At 38.1% G+C, this 23,656-nt stretch overlaps 1 protein-coding gene across 2 annotated transcripts in view; it reads left to right on the top strand.

Annotated features, from left to right (window-relative positions):
* Positions 1 to 23,656, top strand: part of LOC128642978 (glutamate receptor ionotropic, NMDA 1) — a 360,366-nt gene that overhangs the window by 73,450 nt on the left and 263,260 nt on the right. The window contains exons 3-5 of one of the 2 annotated variants that reach the window (XM_053695887.1): positions 8,329 to 8,505; positions 15,119 to 15,181; positions 16,024 to 16,124. In XM_053695887.1, the coding sequence (XP_053551862.1) occupies positions 8,329 to 8,505; positions 15,119 to 15,181; positions 16,024 to 16,124 (341 nt within the window). The remainder of the gene's footprint in view (positions 1 to 8,328; positions 8,506 to 15,118; positions 15,182 to 16,023; positions 16,125 to 23,656) is intronic. The other variant, XM_053695888.1, reaches the window with a different exon arrangement.

Genomic DNA, 23,656 nt, shown 5'->3' with positions numbered 1-23,656 from the left:
AGGGTTAGACTTAGGTTTAGGGGTTAATAACTTTATTATAGTGGCGGCGACGTTGGGGGCGGCAGATTAGGGGTTAATAAGTGTAGGTAGGTTGCAGAGACGTTGGGGGGCAGATTAGGGGTTAATAAATATAATGTAAGGTTCGGTGATGTTGGGGGCAGCAGATTAGGGGTTCATAGGGATAATGTAGGTGGCGGCGGTGTCCGGAGCAGCAGAGTAGGGGTTAATAATTATAATGTAGGTGGCGACGATGTCGGGGACGGCAGATTAGGGGTTAATAAGTGTAAGATTAGGGGTGTTTAGACTCGGGGTTCATGTTAGGGTGTTAGGTGCAGACATAAAATTCCTTTCCCCATAGGAATCAATGGTGCTGCGTTAGAAGCTGAACGCTGCTTTTTTGCAGGTGTTAGGTTTTTTTCCAGCTGAATCTGCAACATTGTTTCCTATGGGGAAATCGTGCACGAGCACGTTTAGCCAGCTTACCGCTACCCTAAGCAGCGCTGGTATTGAGGTGAGATGTAGAGTTAAATTTTGCTCTACGCTCACCTTTTTACGGCTAACGCCAGGTTTAAAAAAACCTGTAATACCAGTGTTGTCTTAAGGGAGCGGTGAAAAAAAAAGGCTCATTAGCAACGCACCCCTGTTACCGCAAAACACGTAATCTCGGTGATTATTAACACATTATTTGATGTTTTACTTTGTGAATTGAATGTATTTTTGAAAATATACACTAATTTCAAACCTGATGACTGCAACACTGGGCACTGACACCCCCCATACCATGACATACGCTGGCTTTTGGACCTGACGCTGATAACAGCTCGATGGTCCTTTTGCTCTTTGGCCCTGGGAATATGATGGCTATTTTTTACAAACACTATTAAAATGTTGACTCATCAGACCACAAAATATGATTCCACTGTGCTACTGTCCATCTGGGATGAGACTGAGCCCAGAGACGTCTGGACAGTGTTTAAGTATGGCTTCTGCTTTGCATAGTAAATCCTTAACTTGCATTTATGAATGCAGCAGCAAATGGTGTTGACTGACAAAGGTTTACCAGAGTATTCCGGAGCCCATGTCAGGATATCCATTACAGAGTCATGACGGTTTTGAGACAGTGACGTCTGAGCGATCGGAGATCGCGCACATTCAGAAGTGGTTTTCGTCCTTGTCCTTTATGCACCGAGATTTGACTGCATTCCTTGAATCTTTTAATTATATTGTGCACTGTAGAAGGTGAAATGCCCAAAATCCTACCGATTTGTCTTTGGGGAATGCTGTTCTCAAAGTGTTGGATTATGCACTGACGCATGTGTTGGCAGGTTGGCGAGCCTCGACCCATCCTTGCTTTTGACGGACTAGGCCTTATTTGGAAGCTCCTCATATACTATGCTTACACGATTGTCTCGTCTGTTTCACATCACCTTCTTATTTCAACTTGCCACATTGCTATTAGTCCTAAATTGCCACTGTCACAACTTTTTTAAAAGTGTTGCAATCATCAGATTTCAAATGAGTGTATATTTTCAAAAATACATTAAATTCACAGAGTAAAACATCAAATAATGTGTTAATCATGTGTACAAGGTAAATTGAATTATCAAATTTCTATTTTTTTTTTTTTTTTTTTTTTAGATTTTCCATACTGTCCTGACTTTTTCGGAATTGGGGTTGTAGTATGTTGCTCTTTAAGAAGAACAATTCTGTCTCCAAAAAAAGCTGAATGCCACAAGAGGTTGTCATCTTCTGCATTCAGATCATAACTAATGAACCCTATGCCCATTCCTGATTGAAGGTTTAAAATATGCATTATTGAATGCAAATTATACAATACTTAGAACAGATGAACAAATGTATGAATCCTCAGTCTACAATGGAGAACATTCATAATTGCAGAACATCACACAAGTGATTGAATGTTTAGAATGCGCAAAAGAAATGTTAATGATAGAAATGTTGGATAGCAGCAGTAAAATTATTAGAGAGTGCTCATATATATATATGCAGATGATTAATGAGTACCATATAATATAGATAACGTAAATGAGAAGATGGTAAGAAAACACAGGATAGACACGTTAACAAGGTGTACGGGTTAGACAGCAGATTGTAGAATTTCCACGGCAGAATGTAAATAAATAAACCGATCAACAGGGTATATTTCTTTAACTCCTTTAAAACCTTTTTTAATAATAAACATTTTGCATGTAATAAGTATAAATACAACTTTGATATGTTATTTCCATATAATGTATGTGTTTTGTTATGAAAATTTCCAATCAATAATGGTTTACTTCATGTCTACAAAAGCATATATTTTTATAGTGGTACTTTGTGTTGAGCTAAAGTGCAACACTTTACTTACCACTTATAGTATGACAACTAATAGAATTCCCTGTGCTCTCCATTAAAATATAGGTCATGCTAAAAAAATGTCAGCTGCAAAATTCTTGTGTTCACATTTTCACAATCCACTTGTAATAGCAGATTTTGCACTATTTTTAGTAGGACTGAGTACAAGATAACACACCGAGCACCATCATGTCATGCTCGACGGAGCGGATTTAGGGGTTTGGAGCTCAGGAGTACAGGTGTATGATTTAGGTGTTTCCAGAGAGCAAAAAGAGGCCAATGAAACATGCTTTTCTGATCTAATTCCCTTTTTTGGCATAAGAAAACTGAGTGCAGATAATACTTTATTAAAAGAAATAAATGGTACACAAGTAGATCGGTAGTGATACACTGGACTCAAAATAACACTTGGAAACTGTGACAGGATACTGGACTATATTCTCTGGCAGGTCTGTGGCTGGCATCTCTGTAGCACACAACATAACCATGTCTAGAGTAACGCCCTCTCTAGGGACTAGGAGAGAAATGCCCACTCTAGGGCCGAAATTCAAGAGTAATGCCCTCTTAAGGGCCATGGACTGGAGTGCCCTCTCTAGGGCCGAAGACTGAAGAAATACTCTCTGTAGAGGATTAGAGTGTCCACACTAGAGCTGAAGACAGGAGTAATGCCCCTTTAGGGCCGACGAGGACTGGAGCCAAGCATCTGAATACCAGGAAAGCAGTCTGATTTTTCATCAAGGCAGGGAAAATCCAGGAGAATGGTCAATAAGCAAGCCGAGTTCAGAAGCCAGAAAATCACCAACACATCAATATTTCAGGAACCAGAACAGAGGCACAAACAATGGGATGAACCACACTATCAGGGCAGGGAGTGGTCTGAGAGGCAGCCTTTTATAGTAATGCAGATTAGGTAACTGTCTACATCTGTCAGGCAGATGGAGCCAGAGAGCTAACAGTGGCTCACACTGAGCCAACGCCCTCCAGTGACTCAAGAGGGATGCAAATGACTCAGAGACCCCCTCTCCAAGGATGCCCTCTATCAGGAGGGATTGGCTTGGTTAGAGACTTGTTCTAAATTGAGTCTTTACAAATGGCTGCAATTGAACGGTATTGTGCCTTAGGTTTGTAAGATAAAATAAGTGTTTAGGAAAGGTCCCCTTTTCCAGATAGCAGTCTTGGGTTCTAAGTCATCTATGTCTGTGTCTTTATAAATAGCACTACTGAAGCATACAGTAGAGGGTTACATATTGGATTGGGAAGACACAGGAGAACTGACAGGAACGTTACAGCAGTGGACCCAGAGTTTTCAAAGAAGCTGAGCGCAGATAATAATTTATTAAGAGAAATAAATGGTACACAAGTAGATAGTAGTGATACACTGCACTTAAAAATAACTTGGAGACTGTGACAGGATACAGGACTATAGTCTATGGCAGGTCTGTGGCTGGCACCTCTGTAGCACACACTGGAACAAAGTCTCTAGGGCCTAGGGCAGAAGTGCCCTCTCTATGGCCAAAGACAGGAGTAATGCTCTCTTTGGGGCCAAGGACAGACTGGAGAATGGATACACAGGTACTGCTGTGACAGACTGGAGACTGGATACACAAGTATTGCTGTGACAGGCTGGAGATAGGATACACAGGTAGTGCTATGACTGTCTGGAGACAGGATACACAGGTACTGCTGTGACAGGCTTTTGACTAAATACACAAGCATACTGCTGTAACAGGCTGAAGACTGGATACACTGGTACTGCTGTTACAGACTGGCAACTCAGGGTACTCAGGTACTGCTGTGACAAGCTGGAGACTCAGGATACGCAGGTACTGCTGTGACAGATTGGAGACACAGGATACACAGGTACTGCTGTGACAGACTGGATGCATGAGAATAGTCAGAAGACAAGCTAAGGGTCTGAATACCAGGAAAGCAATCCAATCTTTCATCAAGCTCAGGGAAAATCTAGGAGAATAGTCAATAAGCAAGCCTAGTTCAGAAGCCAGGAAATCATATAAGAAGACAGGAATTCAGGAAGCAGAGCAAAGGCACAAACAATGGAATGAACCACAATGTCAGGGCAGGGAATGGTCTGAGGAGCGACCTTTTATAGTAATGCAGATTAGGTGACTGCCTACAGCTCACAGGCAGGTGGAGCCAGAGAGCCAGCCAGTGCAGGCTGTAGGACTCAGAAACTCTCACATTGAGCCAGAGCCCTCCAGTGGCTCAAGAGGGAAAGCAAATGACTAAGAGACTGGAGGTCCCAGGATCAGTTCTAGACACGGTTGTGACACATCAATTACACTCCACTTGTCAAAATGCCTGAAAGGCGTGAAACGCGTCAGATGACATCACTCTCCGATAGTACCTACGCTCCTAGGACACTGCCATGTTTTCGCAAGCTCTGATTGTTTTAAACAATGTTCATTAAAGGTATGGTTTTTACTTTATCTCCATAGCAGTTTTGTGCCTTCATTTTGCAGTTAACCTCACTTATGGTCTACCACTAAAGGGGAACTTTGTTTTGTGTGTATATATATATATATATATATCCCATGGTCCTATGACTATTTTTGCGTTGTGACTGCAGGAGCTCAGAGAAGCTAAATGAACAGCTGCGGTAAGAGCGGGGTCACGAGACAACTTCTGTGCCTTATGGGACTTATAGACACAGGGTATTTTGACTGCCATGTGCAGAGTTGAGATAAGCAGCAGATTATAAAGGGAATAAGTAGCTAAGGATAAATCCATCAGTGCACCGGCTGTGTTAAACATCCCCTGCTTTAGCGCTTGAGAGCTGAAAGCCCCTACATTCATTGCTCCATAAACATTACCTCTAGTTCAGCTCCTACAAAGCCCCTCCACTACCAACTACTATACTTACCAGAACTCCAGCTTCATCTGACAGCTCCACTATGAGAGAGCTTTTTATTGTGCTCTTCACGATAGTTCAGACTTCACATGGTCTCCCATGCTTGCACAGTGCAGATAAGCAGGAAGGGAGCGAGCAGGGGATCTTTTACAGTTGTAGACAAACGTATACATCATAGTCTTTATAGCTTGAAAAGCTGAACCTTTGGATTTAAAATGTTAATACATGCTAACTTTTTAGATTTGTGATAAAGGGTTAACCATTTTAAAACATCCTAAAATAAATAGTAAGATAAAAAAAAGTCAGTGCATAATGTTCCTTACGTTCAAGCATGTTAATGACAACAGTCCTCCAAATCTGACCCCACCACCCTTTTAACTATAGTCCAGTCTCCTTACTTCTCTTTGCCTATAATTTATTTTATGGATTTATCTATACTCGTCTAACTCAGTTTCTAATAACTAATTCTTTACTTGATTCCCTCCAAATTGGTTTGCACCCTTAAAAATCAACAGAAATTACTCTTTGTAAATTAACAAATGATCTGCTATCAGCTGAAGTAAAGGGCCTATACTCCTAACTAATTCTTCTAGATCTATCTGCTGTTTTCGACACAGTTGGCCATCCTTTCCTCTTACAACTTTTTCATTATTTTGGCATCAGAGACACAGCTCTCCCTGGTTTGCTTCCTGTGTCTCAAACTGCTCATTGACAGTTTCCTTTAGCAGCATATCCTCTGATGCCTTGCCTATCTCAGTAGGAGTATTACATGGCTCTGTATTGGGTCCCTTGCTTTTGTCTATCTTCACATTTTCCCTTGGAAAATGTATATCCTCCTTTGGGTTCAAGTCCCATCTATATGCTGATAATACCCAAATCTATAAAATACCTCTCCTGACATCTCTTCCTGTCTATTTAACCAGATTACAAACTGTCTCTGCAATTTCCTCTTGGATATCTTCAAACTACCACCAACTCAATCTGTCTAAAACCGAGCTGATTCTTATTCCCCCTCAACTAGACATCCCACAACTGACATTTCTCTTACAGTTGGAGAATCTTTGCTTAATCCTATGCCTGTTCTCTTGGTTTCACACTTGACTCTTAACTCAAGAAACTACAAAAATACTACTTTATGACCTCATTTTGTCACATACTTACTACTGCAAAATACTCCTAAATGGATTTCCCAAACACAGAGTCTCCTCTTTTCAATCTATCATGAATGATTCAGCTAGATTCATCCACCTAAGTGGCTAATCATCATAAGCTGCCTCACTCTGTCAGTCCCAACACTGCCTCCCAATACACTTTAGAATACAATTCAAAATATTGACCCTAACCTATAAAGCACCCAGTATCTTCACCAACTATATTTCCTTACTCATCTCCAAATACTCCCTTATGCCGCCCTCTTTGATCAACCTTTGACCTTTGCCTCTCTACCATAATATCTACTTCCCTCTCTCGTATCATAGACGTCTCACACTCTGCTGCTGTTCTCTGGAACACTCTACCCCACTCGATCAGACATCAGGTGCTCTTTGAAAACCCATCTATTAAGAGAGGATTACCATCTCTCCTCTAACTGTTTTTTTATCCTAACCAAAATAAATCTTGAATTGCCTTGGTTTGATGCTGCAACTACATGTAAGAAGCAACCCTAAACCTTATGTCTCTGCACCCTCAAACTGTAGTCTATAAGCTGTTCAGAGCAGGGACCTCCTCCTACTATACTAGTTTTTTTTTAGTCTTTGTCATTTTATACAAATGCTTATACTAATAATAATCTTACCTCCTAGGATTTTGGAAAGTGTTCCCTCCTCTATTTAAATAAAAATCAGTTTAATTATTCAGGCTTGAGAATTGGGGGGTAACTGTCAAATCTGAGCTTGTTGACTCTGGGGTAAACTAAAATGGGGGGGTGCAATAGCAAGACATACCCATAAGAGAAGGGTAATGCAAGTCAGGCTAATGACACATTGTATAGATAATTCCAAATAGTAATTCGCAAACAGGTATTATCCATGAGTTTTGCCCAAATCTGGGCCCATAACAAAAAACAAAACAAAAAATGAAACATCTTGTTGGAGCTAGTGAAGCTGAAGAACATACCATCCTTGTCTAATCAACTTTAGATCATGATGATATAAAAGGTAAATTCATTATTATCAACAGATATCATTACTTGTATTAAAGGGACAGTATAAACAATTTTAATTATTTGCTATAGAGTAACAAATCACTTGTCTTAATTTTTTTTTTAAACAATATAGAAACCTTTTAATGCAATTATTTCTTCAATAACCTAACCCCAAGTTCTGATAATTATTAAGTCCTACATTTTCAAATCTAAATTACATGAATAGGGGACACAATAATTAAAAGTATATTACAAAGTTGTTTCATACTGCATAACTAATAGGTTGGTTAATAGGTGTAGGTTGTCCCATCAAAAATGTCTATGCATATCAGGTTCTTTAGACCATCTAATAATTTTCTCTCTTGAGGAGGGAGGTGCATTTTTAAGTCAAGTATCCTCTCAGCCGCAACATCCAAGGGTTTCTCGAAGATTTCTCAAACAAATAAGAATTTACATGAATCAGATTTGACATGCGGGCTGCATGAAGACGAAACGGGAATCCTCATCTCTTGTTACAAAGATAGGACATGTTACAAAAAAAGTTACAAATGATCATATTACAAAGATAGGAGGTAATGAACTTCAAGGTTCTCCTTTCACGTAAAATGTAGGGAGACTGGTCATGTCAGAAGAATGTGACTGCTGCTTGTCTTAGGCCTATATGATGGAGTAATGGACAGTATATTGGTTGCAATGCTACAAATCCTCACTAAAAATGATTAAATCACCAATGGCCAGAAGAGAATTAGATGGAGTCCAAACATCATATTAGAGGTAGGATTGCACAGGTGCGCACATTACAGTCTTGGCTGAAGGAGCAGTGTCATACACGAATAAGGATTTTTGCCATCATCTTTATAAGTGATAACCAGAATACATACTAAATACTATAATACTAAATACTAATACTCATTTCATTTATAGTGTTTGAAAATAAGATTAATGTTATTGTTAATTTCAGAGCATCCATCTGTCATTCTTGCGCACTGTCCCACCATATTCCCATCAAGCTCTTGTCTGGTTTGAAATGATGCGCATCTTCAACTGGAATCATGTCATTCTCATAGTCAGTGATGACCATGAAGGCAGAGCTGCCCAGAAAAAGTTGGAGACACTTCTGGAGGAAAAGGAATCAAAGGTTAGTACCCTCACATGCCATTGATCCCTCTAATGACCAATAAAATATTCTTTAGAATGTTACATTGTTTGTAGATTCCTGTATGTTAAACACATTTTTCTTTCCATTGTAACATGGCTAACATTATGCTTAAAGCATCAACTGTGTCTGCCTAACAATGACAGAACCTTGTACAATACTCATTTCACATGCTTTGCCATAGGCCAAATCTCCCACGTATAAATCTATCAATAAAAGGGAATAACCTGGAGCTCTGCAAATATAACACAAATGAACACATAAAATAAAATCAACTTACAACATGCTAACATTTTTATATTTAAGACACTGACACAGCAGCAAGCAGCGCTATTAATTGAACTAGACTCCAATACGCATTTTGCTTACTAGTACAGTGCAACCTCTCTTTGAAGCTCTTTGCAATGACATCAGCATCTTGGTTCACATTCCCATCAAACATGCTAGACACAGCTTTGCTGACATCGACCATGCAAGAAATCAGCTGCTTGGCTTCCAACAACAGCTTATTGAGAAGATGCAATGTACAACATATCAAATGTATGCCAATTGCTTTAAATATCTATTTGCCACAGTTTGAAAATGTGGATATTACATATATATATATATATATATATATATATAACATGCTGCAATGCGATGCTGCAATAGAGCAGAACTTCTTTTACACAACACAAATTATCCCACAAAACAAAACCTACACAGCTCTACGTTTCTCTAAATATATATATAAATGTAATAGACAAAATTTAACATTTAATTATTTTTAAGACTATGTAGCGTTTTATTTTGTTAAATACAAAAAAATATTTTCTTTGTATGTTAAAATTGTCTCATATCCTCTGTCTTTAGCATAACAATGTGTTAGCGCCTTCCTATGTTTCTCCCAAACCCTTAAAATCTGCTTGAAGCCAATCCCCAGCATGACACCCTCAGGTTCCCGTTTTCAGGACAGTACCGAATTGGTGGAAACAGCACCAGTTCCAAAGTACCAAATGAAACCAACTTTACCTTAATTTATTGTTTAGACGTTTAGTGGGTGAGCAATTTAAGCATGGGATCATGCTAAAGGCTTTAAATATGAGACATTTTTAAAGTGTAAGGTCTTCTGAACGCTAGAAACAAATTCATGTTAAATGATAACGTTCTTTTATATTTCAGTTATTTATTATGTTATTTATCACATAAAAGCTTTATTTTATTTTCTAATTTCAGTTTATTAGTTACATAATACATTTTACACCAACAATTCCACTTGCACACACTTGAGCCATTGGATAATACAACACATTCAGTTGTGGACTTTCTGTCTCTGGTGTCTTTAGGCAGAGGGTTCTCAGACACCCTTCATGCTTTTTTAACCCCACTTTTGGACATAGGCATACCTCTTGAAGAACGCTGTAAAACTGCAAGTGAAGCCCATGATTGGCTCTAATGGGCAGCCCCATTTAACTACTAGGCCTCGGCCTAATATACTTAATAGCAAATTTGGCCCTGGCCATAATTTAAAAATAAATAAAAAAATTTTTTTGTTTATAACAAACCACTGTCTGGTTTAAGTATATTATCATTCTGGAAGATATGCTTCAAACTAATGTTTATCTGTTCTGCCTTTAAATATTAATGCTGATAATACTTAAAATGATGGCGTGCCAATATCATATCCATAGTGGCATGTGACATGTGAGTGGCATTCTGGAAAGGATTCATAAGTTCCACATCTAACTCATTGCTGTTTCAGTATTCAAATTGTACGAAAGAGTAAAGGGAGAGAGGTGGTATGACAAAAGTAGTTAAACACCAGTAAAACTGGAGTAAGTCATACAAAACACTTAACTTGGCAAATAGGAAATAAAATAAGTAAGTGGAGCGATGCCCATTTTGGTGTTGGCCTTACAAATAGGACCTAGAGAGAGATGATATAGGGCTTAATTTATGAAGCAGTGAATGCTGCTTCAGAGGCCCATAGTTTCAGGTTTGCCTGTAACAGAAGTTCAGAAGCAGTGGTCATAAAACCGCTGCTCCTTAATTTGTCTGCCACCTTTTAAGTGGATTGAAATCATCCCGGTCCGATCAGGATGATTGACAGCCCCTGCTATCAGTGATTAGCTGCCAGTGAGCAGGGGGTGGCGTTGCACAAAAATTTCACTAGAATTGCTTGTGCAATGATAAATAAATTTAGCGATGTTGAGCAGAAATGTTTCACTGTAGCGAATCATGTCCGCTCGACTGATAGTAAATGTACCCCTTAATCTTCACATTTATTAAGGGCTTTAATAAAGTTCAAGTAAAGCATTAAAAACGATGGCTTCCAGAACAAGAGGACATGAAGCGGTATGGTAATAGATACAGATGTAGCCTGTTAAATATTAATTCTTGGGGCCGATTTACTAAAGTACGGACATGATACGAAGATATCATGTCCGCCGCACATTGATAAATGCGGACAGCATACGCTGTCTGCATTTGTCATTGCACAAGTAGTTCTGGTGAACTGCTTGTGCAATGCCGCCCCCTGCAGATTCGCGGCCGGCCGCTAGCAGGGGGTGTCAATCAGCCCGATCGTATAGGATCGGGCGGATTGAAGAGCACAGCCTCAGAGGCAGCGGACAAGTTATGGAGCAGCGGACTTTAGACCGCTGCTTCATAACTACTGTTTCCGGCGAGCCTTTAGGCTCGCGCGGAAACAGGGACATCAAGCTCCATTCGGAGCTTGATAATTTGGCCCCCTAGAATCTTCTTTATAAATGTTCTTAGAAGCTTTCACCCAACCTTTCAGCAAATACGTTTATAAATCTGTGTCTGAGTCGCTGAGTTTTGTGATGTCATTGGCTCTCACTCATAAAAATCTATGGGTTGATTGGCTGATCTTCATAATCACAATGGCTTTCACTAAAATTATTCTGAGAGTGACTTTATAAAACATTTGCTTTTATAGGCTGTTCTGGTGCATTTGTTAAAAATAACAGGTGTTTGCATTTCTGAATTTTAGATTCATGGTGCAAATTAAAATTTTAGTTCACTTTTTACATTTATATTTTTAGAATGTTAAATTTTACATAGCAAAATGTAACATTAGTTTTTTAAAGAAAATATATTTATTCTATAGAAACATTCTAAAGGCAGAAGAGATGTCAAGGCAATCATTTGATTTGTCAACATAAAGTATTTATTTTACAGAGACATTTACGAAAAACATGTCAAAGTGAATAAACATGTACAAGGGATAATTAAACATGGCCTTTATATTATTTTCTTTCCAAATAAACTTCTAAGGTTAGTTTGTATTCTCAGTGTGTCCTGGACAAGAGGGAACAGGTAATGCCAGTTATTTTAAACAAATTTACAAAAAAAAAACTTGATATGTATTGAAGAGATTAAAACAGATTTCAACATAGCCTTTAACTCAGTAATTACATGGCAATTGCTGAAATAGTATACCAAAATATTTACAGTATATATTTTCTAGGCAACTCTTCTTTCAAAAACCCAACAAGGTAAAAATAAATATATATGAATATCATATTTATTTTGAACTCATAAGAAGGAATCTTAATAATCAGAGTAAATATTTGTCCTGTTTATCTGCTATATTAATTAGCATATTACATAACCAAATAAATGTGGAAGTAAATCCTCAAGAAGACTCTTAAAAATATATTTTCTTATTCCACGTATGTATTTATTGAAAAAAAAACCCCCAAAGAAATGATACCTCAATACCATTAATACTTATCAGTATCAAGATTGGTTAATTCTGTTGGCAATAATAAATAATATATAAATATGATATTCAATATTCCCAGTAGACAAAAGGGTCATCAATAATAGTAACAGAATTTCCAATATTCTTCCTTTTCATTTTAACATTTAAAAGAAGGAAGCGTGCATAATTTAGCACTGTAATGAATAGAAACATCTCGCAAGTAGACGTTGTACTCACATAAGACAAAATTTGTGCAAGCATAAAAGTAATGTATTCATAATCAATGCGTCTCAATATTATTTTGGCAAAACCATTGCCTTCCTCAGGAAAAAAATATAAAAAACATTTGTTACTTGACACATAATTTAAAAAAATAAAAATAATATTTTTATTGTTACTCCCATTATACAAATGTTAATACACATCCTATAGTTAGATGGCAGAAATGACTTTTTGATTTTAAAGGGACACTAAACAGCTGAGTACTACTACAGTACATTTGTAAATAAATAATATATAATAGAATAAAATTAAAAGTTGTTTAAAATTGCATGCTCTATCCAAATCGTGAAAGGACTGTCCCATTAAACAGACTTGCAAGTCCTGGAACTAACCAACTAAAGTGCACAATCATTATACGTATACTGAGCCATTTTTCATTTTACAATGAGAGACTGAAAAAAATATTTTAATAAATAAATTGTCCTTCTTATTCTTATATTATTGTAGTCAAGACTTCAGTTTAAAATCATTTAAATCGTAAAACACTAAGGGGTCAATTTATCAAGCTCCGTGTCTAAAGACCGCTGCTCCATAACCTGTCTGCCTGCTCTGAGGCGGCGGACAGAAATCAACCCGATCGAATACGATCAGGTTGATTGACACCCCCGTCCGATCAGCCGCGAATCTGCAGGGGGCGGCATTGCACCAGCAGTTCACAAGAACTGCTGGTGCAATGATAAATGCCGACAATGTACGCTGTCAGCATTTATCGATGTGCAGCGGACATGATATGCTACATCGTATCATGTCCACTCGCACACTAATAAATGTATTTGGGGATATGAAGGGACATTAAACACTTTGAGATTGCTTTATAAAATATTTACTTTATAAGTAAAACAAAGTTTTAAAAAAAATGCAATATAATTTCATTATTTATTTTGGCCTATTTAAAGGGCCATAATACCCAAATGTTTAAACACTTGAAAGTGATGCAGCATAGCTGTAAAAAGCTGACTAGAAAATATCTCCTGAACATCTCTATGTAAAAAAGAAAGATATTTTACCTCAAAAGTTCCTCAGTAGCCACCTCCCATTGTAAAGGATTTCTAAGCAGCATTTTAGTGTGTCCTGGGACATCTGAAGGGATGAGCATCGTGCACTCTCATCTTATTTCACCAATCAGGTAAAGGAAGTTTACAATGAAATCTCATGAGAGTCAAGTCAAATCTCATGAGATCACAGTAAAAGTTCATGACCTCAGCACTGCTGATGCTGATTGGCTGCTGTTCATTTCTTCATTTTTTTTTATTTTTTTACCTGCAGCTGGGAGCAGTTGAGTATAACTTTTTACACAGAACTTACTCTACTGAGCTGAGGAGATTGTGAGGTAAAATATCTTCCTTTTTTACATAGAGATGCTCAGGTGATATTTTCCTGTCAGCTTTTTACAGTTATACTGCATCAGTTTCAAGTGATTTAGCATATGAGTATTATGTCCCTTTAACTCTGTAAATTGTGGTATTTCCAATTCCCCATAGTTTCTATAAAGTAGTGGATGCTGCTTTCTTGAAACCTAAGTTTTTCCTATCTTATTTCTCCTGCTGAGGACTGTGTAGAGGCTATGTGGAATATAAAATATTAAAGGGACTTTAAACCATGATAAAAACAATTTCTTTAACATTGGTAAATTCCACACAGCTATTGGTTTGACAATTTTATCCCACATTAGTTTTCATCAGCAAAATAGATTATAAAATAGAGACCTAAGTTTCAACATGGTGGTGTCTATTACTTTTTAAAAAATGAAAACACATTATGGTGAGAAAAAAAACTTTAATTTAATTTAAAAATAAGTCTACATATTATTCTCTGGCTATTCTTTTGTGTGTTGAACACATCATAGTATCTTGCAATTATTTACTGTTTAAAGGGATAGGTAAGTCAAAACTAAACTTGTATGATTCTGATAGAGCATGTAATTTTAAGACACTTTTAAATCCACTTCTTTTTTCAACCTTGCTTTATTCTCTTGGTATCTCTTGTAGAAAAAGAATACGCACACAGTGAGATAGCTGCTGATTGGTGCCTGCACACATTTCTCTCTTGTGATTGGCTAATTAGATAGCTTCAGCTTGCTGCCAGTTGTGCAATGCAATTCCCTCAGCAAAGGATAACAAGATAATGAAGCAAATTTCATAACAGAAGTAAATTGGAAAGTTGTTTAAAATTGTATGTTCTATACAAATCACGAAATATAATTTTGGGGTTTCCTATCCCTGTAATGTCCCTTTATAATTTAGCAATTGTGAACTTTTGCTAATTAAATAGATTTTTTATATATATAAAAAACAAACAATATCACCAATATATCTTCTTGTTCCTAAAAAAAGACAATACGGTCTACTAAATTACAGTAAAACTTCATTGCATGAGCTTTGGGGATTAAAATAATTTTTTTACAATACAGCTTCCATTCATTATAAATACACTGTCCTAAACGTTCACTAACATATCATATGGTTTTTTGCAAGCTCCAGTGTTATTATCACCCTTAATCAGAGGTGGAAAGGAGGGGATGTTGGATTGCTTTTCTACACGTCATTATCAACTGTTTATAATATTCTTCTGTGTCTACATATTTTTTCTGTGCACATTATTCATCAGAGTAAAAAAAGGAACTATGAAAACCTCGACCAACTTTCCTATGACAACAAGCGTGGACCCAAGGTATATATGCATGGAAATGCACGTAGCCCACCGATTCTAACTAGTCAATGACAACTAGCCACAGACACCCCAAAACCAAAAATAATCCAATCTAAATTCCCCCATTTGCAATGGGTGGTCCATGACTTTGTGAAATAGAATATTTTTGTGCAATCCAATATTGGATTGGACATAAGAATGGAAAAAAAATGTAATCTGAGTTCTTAAAAGTCGATCAAAATCTATCCCTGCTGTAATCTCTGTAACCCCTTTGATGCTGGAGGGGCCAGCAAAATATTGCCGAGAAATATATTGTGGGCGCCTCCAGCAACTAAAGTTGGTAGGAATGCATGTGACTCAATGAATTAACCTGCAAGCCATTTTTATTTTTTTATTTTTTTTTAATAAAGAAGATTAATTCTGCCGACTATGATATTCATCTTTATTCTTCAAGGTCAAACCTCTGAAAAAAAAATAATACAAACAAAACATTTTTCTTTTTTTTTCATTTATGATATTCTTTTTGGTTTTTTGATTTTGGGAAGAGGACACTCATTGGACTTCTTAATTGCATTTCCAAACCTTTTTTTTTTTCTACTATCTATAAAATGCACGTGTTCTTTTTTTTTATGTTTTTCTTTTTGGGTCTTGACGGACTTCAGTTTGCATGCAGAGTGCAAAATCAAACAGAGAAAATAAAGAAAAAAGTGAGAACTAAAGACAAAAATGATCATAGCTAAAATATTTCTAATCTTTTTTTATGTAAAGAATTTTTAACCTTTTCTTTTTAGATAGCATGGCTCTCTCTCTCAACAAGGTATGTAAATGTCAGAGCTAATTTAATTTGCTCACACTAATCACAGGCAGAAAAAGTTCTTCAGTTTGATCCCGGGACCAAAAATGTGACTGCGCTACTGATGGAAGCAAAAGAATTAGAAGCCAGAGTTATCATACTTTCTGCCAGGTAAGACAATATTTTACACTTTCATTGGCACATCAAATATACAAAATATCTTACCAAGTAAATGATTTTGATAATGTGATCTATTTAATGGATGTATCCACACAAATTTTAATTTACCTACAAAATAACAACCTGTATTTGCCTATCTTCTTGTTGGGAAAAGTAAAATAGCTATATTGTGACTCAACTTTCATTAAGTGGTTCTCAGCTACTACGACTAATTCTAGGACTAATGAAGAAATCTGTAATGTGAATTTAAATTTCAGAAAGAAATGTCAAATATAAGATTCTGAAAAGTTTTCTTATAAACTTGGTTGTTAATGTTATTTATTTACTGGATGCTTATAGTTGAATTGCAAACATTCCTGCAAAATAAGAACCTGGACCCCTTTAGGAAGGAAATAAATTGTTTACCAATTTTTTGGATGGGAGCATTAAGACAGCTGTGATGTCTTCAAAAGGAGTCACCTACTTCAATTAACTCTAGGACTAATAAAAAAAATCTGTAATGTTAATTTAAATTTCAGTATCGAATGCCAAAAATACACTTCTGCAATGTATTCTGCACTATGGTCATATAAATGTTGTTTCATCTTATTTATCTTATCACCAAAGCAAACACTTTGGAATAAGTCACAGTCTAGTTGTATAGTCTTCATTTTCAACTTTCAACTGAACTTTAAAAATACCAGCCATGTCGGCAAAATAATGGCTTGGTGGCAACCCTAGTAATCACAAAAAAAAATGTTTCACTTACCGGTAAATCAGTTTCTTCTCACACAAGTTAAAACCATATCAATGTTAGAGGTAGATAGTGTATGTCCATTGGAGAAGGTAGACATTACTCCAAAAATTTGAAGGAGGTGGATTCCCACACATTTACCCTTACACCTGCAATAACCTATTTGGGGAGAGTATAAAGGAGGTTTACTTTAAAATATCTCTGAAATGGACAGGCAAAAATCAAAATGTGTGACAAGCAGGGTGGCATTCATATTGTTCTAATTTGAATATAAAGAAATGGATTTATCATAATTTTAAAACACTCTTATACAACCACAGCAGTACTGCTGGGTCAGTTCTAAAGCTGAAATATATAAAGGAAAGGATGGGTAGAAATCTTGTAGGTACAAGGTAGCATGGTCTGATAAACCTTTCGGCCAAATTCTGCTTGTACTGCTGCAAACCATTGAACTGGGAAAATATAGTGAAAGTTTGCAAGGAGAGGGATGTTGCTGCCTTGGTGATTCTTGATGACAAACCATGAAAACTTCCACCTTAGTGGAATTAACATGGACCTTCAGATGCATTTTATGGACTGCAGAGCTTTTCCATTTTTCACAAGAAACTTTGGAAGATTTCTTAAACATTTAGGAACCATAATGGAGGACAAAAATAAAATAATACCTCTTGATTGTCTTAGTAACATTCAAAAAAATATTTCGGAGCTCTGACATATAAAGCATGTGCAAAAGGTCCTCTTATCAGTTGCAGAATGAAGTAACAAATATTCCAATAAATAGAAAACCGTCAGAAGAAATAAAATGGAAGTTCTGAAAATCACAATATACTATATAATTTAAAGAAACATTATCCGAAACATTCCTTTCTTTTTCTGGATTTTATAAAATATTAGAGACAAAACCTTCCCCCTGTAAGTTTAACTAACTAGGAAAAGGAGAAGTGCTGCAAGATTTACAAGGTTCTGGATAATGCCCTTCATTTCACCAGTTTTAGAATAATCTAAAGATACAATATTCCTGGAAAAACAGTCTGTTTACCCAAGAATTTGAAATATTTTAAAGGCATGTTTCCTCATAAAAGGCTAAACCTAAAGAGATATATTGGGATTAAACCTGCCTAATATTTCACATAAGGTTGAATTTAGAAGTGAACTCAGTATTATCCCCAAGCAGGGGCAGACTGATCAGCTGGGCAAATAGGACCTGAACTGAGGGCCCAGTATGTAGGGGTGGGCACAAATGGCATCTCCATGGCTCCTGGTGTTCTGCTTAATCTGAGGTTGACAGCTGCCCTATCAGTAACTAAGCAGTTCAGTGTGGGTTTAGTAAAGGCCCTAGCCCCAGATTGGGGGCCTTGTGTCTGAATGTGGGGGCCCTAGAGAGTGGGGGTCCTGTCGGGGGTCTGTCCCTGTGATGGTCATGGAGTGTGGGGTTTTTCCCTAGATGTTGTGGGCCCTTTCTCTGGCCCTTGAGGTTGGAGCTCCTGGCCCTGGAGGTTGGGGGGGGCTGGTGGAGGCAGGATAGGGAGGCTACGATGTTCATTTGCATACATTTGAATACATTTGGGTCAGTGTGAGACAGTGGGGGCCCTTCCCTAATTTTTGCCCATGGCCCTGATTGGTCTCAGTTCACCCCTGTCCCCAAGAGATATCCCTGCAAGACCCCAGGAGATCTGAAGGTGCCATCAACACAATGAGGAACGTCAAGCACAATGTAATAGGTTACAGACTGCACAACACATCACCCTAGAAGAAGAATACATTACACCCATAAGGTAGCAGGCACTGTCCTGTGCACAATAACAGTTTAGAAGTGTATCTAAGATGCATCCACCAACCATTTAAAGGGACAACAACATATATCTGTGGAGATAACTGCCCAGTGTCTAGAAAAGATACAGGAGAGAAGAATGATGCATGTAATACTTAGATACTCATTATATAATTACTACAACTTAAAGCAAGATACAAACTGATTGCCAATGTGTACACTAAAGTAAGACTGCTCCATCCCATTATGTAGAGTATCTGAGGTTAATCAGCAGTATATGCCCTCTGAGCCACCATCAATAAACCCTCAGGGACAAATCTTTCAAATGTGTGAGGGTGGCTGTATGTTGGGTTCACTTTAAAGGTTACAGATGGAGACCCTGGTAACATACAGGTGGTGACTGGACTCTTGCAGTAGATAAGATGGATCAAACCTTTTTTTTCTTCATCTTTACAAAAAAAAAAACCTCTGACTTACACTACCTTACTCCCCATAGGTAGAACCTGTTCTGACTAAAGAATAAATGGGAAGAGTAATTTATGGGTGGGATTCTCACTCTCTCTATTCCAGTGGTCAGATACTATCTAAAAACATGTCTTAATGTCTGGGAAGTTTGCAATTCAAACAGAGTCATCCATTGTTATTGCATGTATGTACAGTATGTAATGTAAGTATGAATATATATTTATATATATATATATATATACATATATATACATACACAAACTGTTTATAGATAAACAGACATATATATATATTTGTTTTCACAATTGTGTAATTGTTCAGTGATGGGAATATATGTATTATTATTATTATTATTATTATTATTATTATTAATAATAATAATAATGATAATAATAATTATAGTACTTGTATTTGCTATCCATCAGGTAAGTTCTTAGAGTGTGAAATAATATTGTAATATTTCAACTATGAACAAATATGAATGCAAATATTAAGTGCATATTTTTGTTTAACTATCTAGTCCCTGTACCTTTAATAATGTTGTATAAATGTGTGTATATATATATATATATATATAATATTTTATGAGCCTAGTATATATCTTACATTAGAATTTTCTAGTTACATAAATTATACTAGTGGTTTTGCATTAACACTAGAGGTAAAGATTTGTTTTTGTTCTCTTCAGTATAAATACATTTGGTGTAATTTAATAGCAATATTTTCTCTTGTTAAGTGTGTTCAGTCCACGGGTCATCCATTACTTATGGGATATATTCTCCTTCCCAACAGGAAGTTGCAAGAGGATCACCCAAGCAGAGCTGCTATATAGCTCCTCCCCTCACATGTCATACCCAGTCATTCTCTTGCAACCCTCAACAAAGAAGGAGGTCGCGAGAGGAGCTGGAGTTTTTACTTAACTATTCTTCAATCAAAAGTTTGTTATTTTAAATGGCACCGGAGTGTGCTGTTTTTCTATCTCAGGCAGTATTTGGAAGAAGAAACTGCCTGCGGTTTTTTTCTATGATCTTAGCAGGCGTAACTAAGATCCACTGGCTGTTCTCGACATTCTGAGGAGTGGGGTAACTTCAGAAACTGGGAATAGCATGCAGGGTCCTCCTCAAATGAGGTATGTGCAGTACTTTATTTTCTGGGAATGGAATTGACTAAGAAAATACTGCTGTTACCGTATGATGTAAGTACAGCCTTAAATGCAGTAGTAGCAACTGGTATCAGGCTGATAAATGTATGCGCAGTCGAGTTATATTCTAGGGACTAGAATTTGACTGAGAAAATACTGTTAACACTGAAATAATACTTAAGCCTTCTCTGCAGTGGTAGCGACTGGTAGCAGGCTTAGTGATAGCTTTGCATGACATTGAAAAATGTTTTTTTTTTTAATAAAACGTTTACTGGCATGTTATTCGTTTTTTTTGTGAGGTACTTTGGTGATAAATCGCTTTGGGCATGATTTTTTTCCACATGGCTAACATATTTTTCTGCATGGAAACCGTTATATCAGGGCTCCCACTGTTGTGATTGGAGTGGGAGGGCCCTTGTTTTAGCGCCTTGTTGCGCAGTTAAAATTATTGCACAGTCTTCCTGCTTCTTCCTCCTTGATCCAGGACGTCTCTAGAGAGCTCAGGGGTCTGCAAATTTAATTTGTGAGGGAGGTAATCAGTCACAGCAGATCTGTGACAGTGTGCTGACTGTGATTAAAAGCGTTAAATCTTAATTGATATCTGTTTTTATCCGTTTTGGGTATTGAGGGGTTAATCATCCTTTTGCTAATGGGTGCAATCCTCTGCTAATAATACACTTCTTGTTAAGAATTGTTTAATTATATCTGTATTTTTGAAGCGCTGCAGCGTTTTTTATATTGCTTGTAAACTTATTGAAAGTGATTTCCAAGCTTGTTAGTTTTCATTGCTAAGTCTGTTTTAAACATGTCTGATTCAGAGGAAACTGTTTGTTCATCATGTTCAAAAGCCAATGTGGAGCCCAATAGAACGATGTGTACCAATTGTACTGATATTGCTTTGAATAAAAGTCAATCTGTACCGATAAAGAAGCTATCACCAGACAACAAGGGGGAAGTTATGCCGCCTAACTCTCCTCACGTGTCAGTACCTGCGTCTCCCACTCGGGAGATGCGTAGGATTGAGACACCTAGTACATCTAGGCCCTTACAAATCACTTTACATGATATGGATAATGTTATGAAAGAAGTATTATATAATATGCCCGAATTAAGGGGCAAACGCGATAGCTCTGGGTTAAGGACAGAGCGCGCTGATGACACGAGAGCCATGTCTGATACTGTGTCACATTTTGCAGAACATGAGGACGGTGAGCTTCATTCTGTCGGTGACGGTTCTGATCCGGGGAGACCGGATTCAGAAATTTCAAATTTTAAATTTAAGCTTGAGAACCTCCGTGTGTTACTAGAGGAGGTATTAGCGGCTCTGAATGATTGCGACACGGTGGCAATTCCAGAGAAATTGTGTAGGTTGGATAGATACTATGCGGTACCGGTGTGTACTGACGTTTTTCCTATACCAAAAAGACTTACAGAAATTATAAGTAAGGAGTGGGATATACCCGGTGTGCCTTTTTCCCCTCCCCCGATATTTAGAAAAATGTTCCCTATAGACGCCACCACACGAGACTTATGGCAGACGGTCCCTAAGGTGGAGGGAGCAGTTTCTACGTTAGCCAAGCGTACCACTATCCCGGTGGAGGATAGCTGTGCTTTCTCAGATCCAATGGATAAAAAATTAGAGGGTTATCTTAAGAAAATGTTTGTTCAACAGGGTTTTATATTGCAGCCTCTTGCATGCATTGCGCCTGTCACGGCTGCAGCGGCATTCTGGTTTGAGTCTCTGGAAGAGGCGATTCGCACAGAGCCATTGGATGAGGCCTTGAGCAATGTTAGAACCCTTAAGCAAGCTAATGCGTTTGTTTCAGATGCCGTAGTACATCTAACCAAACTTACGGCTAAAAATTCCGGATTCGCCATACAGGCGCGCAGAGCGCTCTGGCTTAAATCCTGGTCAGCGGATGTAACTTCCAAGTCTAAGCTACTTAACATTCCTTTCAAAGGGCAGACCTTATTCGGGCCCGGCTTGAAGGAAATTATTGCTGACATTACGGGAGGTAAGGGCCACGCCCTTCCTCAGGACAGGGCCAAACCAAAGGCCAAACAGTCTAATTTTCGTGCCTTTCGTAACTTCAAGGCAGGAGCAGCATCGACTTCCTCCGCTCCAAAACAGGAAGGAACTACTGCTCGTTACAGACAGGGTTGGAAAGGCAACCAGTCATGGAACAAGGGCAAGCAGGCCAGAAAGCCTACTCCCGCCCCTAAGACAGCATGAAGTCAGGGCCCCCTATCCGGAGACGGATTTAGTGGGGGGCAGACTTTCTCTCTTTGCCCAGGCTTGGGCAAGAGATGTGCAGGATCCCTGGACGTTAAAGATTATATCTCAGGGATACCTTCTGGATTTCAAAACCTCTCCTCCACAGGGGAGGTTCCATCTTTCGAGGTTATCGACAAACCTAGTAAAGCGAGAGGCATTTCTACAATGTGTACAAGACCTCTTAATCATGGGAGTGATCCACTCAGTTCCGCGATCGGAACAGGAACAAGGATTTTACTCAAATCTATTTGTGGTTCCCAAAAAAGAGGGAACCTTCAGACCAATCTTGGACTTAAAGATCTTAAACAAATTCCTAAGGGTACCATCGTTACAAGATGGAAACCATTCGAACCATCCTACCCATGATCCAAGAGGGCAATATATGACCACGGTGGACTTAAAGGATGCTTACCTTCATATACCGATTCACAAAGATCATTATCGGTACCTGAGGTTTGCCTTTCTAGACAGGCATTACCAGTTTGTGGCTCTTCCCTTCGGGTTAGCCACGGCCCCGAGAATTTTTACGAAGGTTCTGGGTTCACTTCTGGCGGTACTAAGACCACGAGGCATAGCGGTGGCTCCGTACCTAGACGACATTCTGATACAAGCGTCAAGTTTTCAGAATGCAAAGTCTCATACAGAGATAGTTCTAGCATTTCTGAGGTTGCATGGGTGGAAAGTGAACGTGGAAAAGAGTTCTCTGTTACCACTCACAAGGGTTCCTTTTCTAGGGACTCTTATAGATTCTGTAGAGATGAAGATTTACCTGACGGAGTCCAGGTTATCAAAGATTCTCAATGCTTGCCGTGTCCTTCATTCCGTTCCAAGCCCATCAGTAGCTCAGTGCATGGAGGTAATCGGCTTAATGGTCGCGGCAATGGACATAGTGCCATTTGCGCGCCTGCATCTCAGACCGCTGCAACTATGCATGCTCAGTCAATGGAACGGGGATTACTCAGATCTGTCCCCTTTGCTAAATCTGGACCAGGAGACCAGAGATTCGCTTCTCTGGTGGTTGTCACCGGTTCATCTGTCCAAAGGAATGACCTTTCGCAGGCCAGATTGGACGATTGTAACAACGGATGCCAGCCTTCTAGGCTTTGGAGCAGTCTGGAATTCCCTGAAGGCTCAGGGA

This window comes from Bombina bombina, chromosome 12 (genome assembly GCF_027579735.1).
Source record: "Bombina bombina isolate aBomBom1 chromosome 12, aBomBom1.pri, whole genome shotgun sequence".
NCBI lineage: Eukaryota > Metazoa > Chordata > Amphibia > Anura > Bombinatoridae > Bombina > Bombina bombina.
The sequence above is the reverse complement of the archived record's forward strand: the minus strand, read 5'-3'. Positions and strand labels throughout refer to the sequence as shown.